Source organism: Miscanthus floridulus, chromosome 16 (assembly GCF_019320115.1).
Source record: "Miscanthus floridulus cultivar M001 chromosome 16, ASM1932011v1, whole genome shotgun sequence".
Classification (NCBI taxonomy): Eukaryota; Viridiplantae; Streptophyta; class Magnoliopsida; order Poales; family Poaceae; genus Miscanthus; species Miscanthus floridulus.
The window spans coordinates 119235754-119239751 of record NC_089595.1 but is presented as its reverse complement, the minus strand read 5'-3'; the positions used below and the strand labels follow the sequence as shown (position 1 = coordinate 119239751).

At 43.4% G+C, this 3998-nt stretch overlaps 1 protein-coding gene across 1 annotated transcript; it reads right to left on the bottom strand.

Moving 5' to 3' along the window:
* Nucleotides 1-1794: 1794 nt before the first annotated feature.
* On the bottom strand, nucleotides 1795-3408 carry LOC136513445 (uncharacterized). Its single transcript, XM_066507449.1, has 4 exons — nucleotides 3198-3408; nucleotides 3059-3136; nucleotides 2688-2999; nucleotides 1795-2615 (listed from the first exon to the last, which is right to left on the bottom strand). Exons 3-4 carry the CDS (start codon nucleotides 2850-2852, stop codon nucleotides 1920-1922), a joined length of 861 nt encoding a protein of 286 aa, XP_066363546.1. The 5' UTR covers nucleotides 2853-2999; nucleotides 3059-3136; nucleotides 3198-3408; the 3' UTR covers nucleotides 1795-1919.
* Between the last annotated feature and the right edge of the window lie 590 nt (nucleotides 3409-3998).

Below are 3998 nucleotides of genomic sequence, written 5' to 3'. Positions count from 1 at the left end.
GATATTAAGTGGTAGAATCGGCAAGTGGATTTTAGCATTATCAGAATTTGAACTACGTTACGAATCAACTAAGGCAGTTAAAGGGCAAGTGATGGCTGATTTTGTCACTCAGCATTGTAATACAGTGGACTCTCTGGAGGTTGCTCCCTGGACACTTTTCTTCGATGGGTCCACATGTGGTGAAGGAGCAGGTATCGGCATTGTGTTAATTTCACCTCAAGGAAGGAAGTATGAGTTTTCATTGCCGATTGTTGCTACATCGACGAACAATCAGGCTGAATACCAAGCCTTGATAAAAGGGTTAGAATTACTGAAGGAGATACGTGCCGATGCTGTTGAAATCTTTGGTGATTCTATGCTAGTTATAAATCAATTGGCTGGAATTTATGAATGCCGAAGTGAAGCTTTGATTTCGTATTATGAAAGATGTTTGCAATTGTTGAAAGGATTTAGAGATTTTCGTCTTGAACATATCTCTCGATTGCATAATGAGGAAGCTAATCGACTAGCTCAGCATGCTTCAGGGTATCAGCCTATTCAGGAAGTGCTAACATCGGCAGTTGATACCGATGACTGGAGGAAGGAGATTGTCGATTATTTAAAGGATCCATATAGAAAGGTTGAGAAGACGTATAAGGTTCCAAGCTACCAAGTATGTGCTCCTCGATGATGAATTATATTATCGAACTATAGATGGAGTTTTACTCAGATGTGTTAGCAGTGATGAATCGAAAAGCTTTGATGGGTGAAATTCATGAAGGAGTGTGTGGTGCGCATCAATCGGCTTTCAAGATGAAGTGGATGATCAGAAGGAATGGATACTATTGGCCGACTATTCTTGAAGATTGTTTTAAATATTTTAAAGGATGTCAGGGGATGTCAAAAGTTTGGTAATATTCAAAGAGCGCCTGCATCGGCTATGAACCCTATAATCAAACCGTGGCCGTTCCGGGGATGGGCTATTGATCTCATTGGTCAGATTTATCCGCCATCGAGTAAAGGACATAAATTTATTCTGGTTGCTACCGATTATTTCACAAAATGGGTTGAGGCAATTCCTTTAAAAAAGGTGACATCGGTTAATATGATTGATTTTGTGAAAGAGCATATTGTTTACCGATTTGGTATTCCTCAGACTATCACTACCGATCAGGGCACTATGTTTACATCAGGAGAATTTGATGAGTTTGCTGTAGGTATGGGAATTAAAGTTTTAAATTCTTCTCCATATTATGCTCAAGCTAATGGTCAAGCTGAGGCTTCTAACAAAGGGATCATCAAACTCATTAAGCGCAAAATTGAAGAAAATCCTAGGAGGTGGCATACAGTATTAAATGAAGCCTTGTGGTCATATCGGATGTCATGTCATGGTGCAACCAAAGTAACGCCTTATCAGTTAGTATATGGACACGATGCAGTATTGCCTTGGGAAATTAAAGTTGGCTCTAGGCGAATACGTTCTCAAAATCAGCTGACAGCCGATGATTATAATACTCTTATGAAGGATGAGTTGGAAGATGTGGCGGGTCATCGGTTAAGGGCTTTAGTTAGCATCGAAGAAAATAAGAAAAGAGTAGCCAGATGGTATGACAAGAAGGTGAAGGTAAAGGAGTTTGCCGATGGAGATCTGGTCTGGAAATTGATTTTACCGATTGGGACTAAAAGTTCAAAGTTTGGAAAGTGGTCTCCTAATTGGGAAGGTCCATATCGGATAAATCAGTCTGTTCCTGGTAACGCATATATTCTAGAAACCCTCGAAGGGGTTGTGTTTCCCAGAGCATTAAATGGAAAATATTTAAAGAAATATTACCCTAGTATCTGGATGGATGCATAAAAGTATAAGTGCCGATAACAGTCCTATCGGCTAGAATTATGCAAGGATGTCAATGTCTCATAAAGTGCCGATACAATAAACAAGATTACAAGTTCAACAAGGATTGGATAGCTAATATCGCACGCAGGCGAATCTGGTCGGCTTCCTCCATTTCTTTGATATCGTCATCGGCAGCACCCTCCACAGGCTTGAGTTTTTTCTTCATGGCCAAAGCTTTGCGAGCCTGGATATCTCTTTCTTGCTGAAGGGCTTTGATGGCATTGGGTAGCTGGCTTTCTTCTTGTTGAGCATGAGTTAAGGCTGCATCGACTTCTTTCAATTCAGCCAATAGAGCCATCTTCCTTGCCGATAAATCCAAGATTTTCTGCTTAAGTTCAGCACCCGAAGTCTGCAAGTTGCCGATGCCCTTGTGCTTCTCATCGGCAATTTGTTTCAGTTGTAGCATCTCTTCTTTGAGTTGAGCCTGAGCTGCTCTATCGGCAATACGTTGAGCAGCCCGTTGATATTGTAGTTGGCGGCTTTCTAAATGGGCTGCTGGGAAGAGTACTTCTTCAACATCGGCAGGGACCTGGCCACGGATTGTTTTGAAAATTGCCTTTGCGGGGTCCGAGTCATCTACCAGTTGGGCGGTATCCTGCTGTAGCAAGTTCAGGAGAGCTTCCAACTTGGACTTAGTTTCTGCCGATATTGTTCCCAGTGCAAGGGAAGAACTTGTTTCCTCTCCATCATCGTCAGAGACGTCAATAGCAAAGGAGAATAGGCTGTTTGGGGAGTCTTGTTCCTGAGGAAAAGAAAAGGAGGTCAGTTAAGGATAAGTATGAGTATTGTAAATCAGCTAGGTTAATCGGTTTACCTGTTTCAAGGCAATTTCCTGTGCTTGACTGGAGGAAGCAACCTGGAGTATGCCGTGTGGGGGATCGGCTGAGCTTGCCGATGGGATATCCTCTGTGACTTCATCGGTGGTTGGCTCTTGAGGTATGATGACCGATGACATTGGGGCAGATGTAGGGATCGGCATGGACCTTTGTCGTTTTGGCTGTGCCTCAGCATCTGTTAAAGCTTTGCGCTTTGCTTGGGCATCGGCAACGATTGGCTGGGGGGCATCGGCACTTGTTGGTTGTGAAGCTTGGATATCTGGTACGCTTGCCGATGTACCCAATTGTTGCTGCAAAACAAGTGTAAGGTATGATATTTAACAGATAAAATGAGAAGTCAAGAGGATACCTCTGAAGGTTTGTCAAAAGAAGTGGTGCTTGATATCGGAGGAATTGCCGATGACGATCCAGCAGCAGCTCTTACCCCCTGATGATTAATGTTAATACAGTTTGTGATCGGCATAAGTAGAAATAAACAAGGTTGTTACCTTGAATGCCTTGACCAAGGTTGTAGCAGCAGCCGATGGAGTGGCCCTAGCTGTAGCCAATTTGGACTTAGAGGTGATGGTCTTGGTACGGATCTTCTGGTGAGTCAAAGCAGTTAAGGTGGGGGCGTTGTAGCCGATCGGTGATATCGGGGAAACAGGCTGAAGATCGAAGGGTTTCCCACTTTTGCTCACAGATGGTGCTGGGTTGTTAACCTGTCATAAGAGAGTCAGTTACTGATATATGAAGGGAAAAGCAGAAGGGAGTTAAAAGAAACTTACTGCGTCGTCAGGGATGGCATATTCAGGGTCGATCATGTGCCGATATGTGTGAGCAGAAGTTGCAAACAGTTGTTCCTTCCACTCTCGCCACCATTGCTTATATGACTCGGTGATGAAGGATACTGGCGTCCAGGTGGATATATCAACATCTGTAGTATCGGCATCGGGGGAGAGTTGTACTACCTTGTTCCAATCTGTTCCACAGGTGATTGTTTCCCTGGGTTTGATCACATCGGCAAAGCAAAGTTTGATTGGCAGTTGCCCAAAAGCCAATTGACGGGATACTGCCGATGGGTTGTAAAATTCATACGTAATGTTGGTGTTTTTCCCGCTACCAAATGTATTTACTGGAATTGCCCTGGGAGTAATGATGGCCATCATGAGTTCCTTATCCTGATTCAGGGTGTCATCGGCAAAGTTGAAAAGAAGGGGGAATCTGTTTTCCTCGTCAATATAAGGTACCCAGGCCCTATGATCACGAGAAAGACCATTGTAGAAGCTTTGGAAGAATCTGCCGATCTG

Coding starts and splice junctions, on each gene's coding strand:
- LOC136513445 (XM_066507449.1), bottom strand. CDS start 2,852: ATGCCGATCCCTACATCTGCCCCAATGTCATCGGTCATCATACCTCAA. Junction 2,616..2,687: donor AGGAAATTGCCTTGAAACAG/GTAAACCGATTA, acceptor TCTTTTCCTCAG/GAACAAGACTCCCCAAACAG.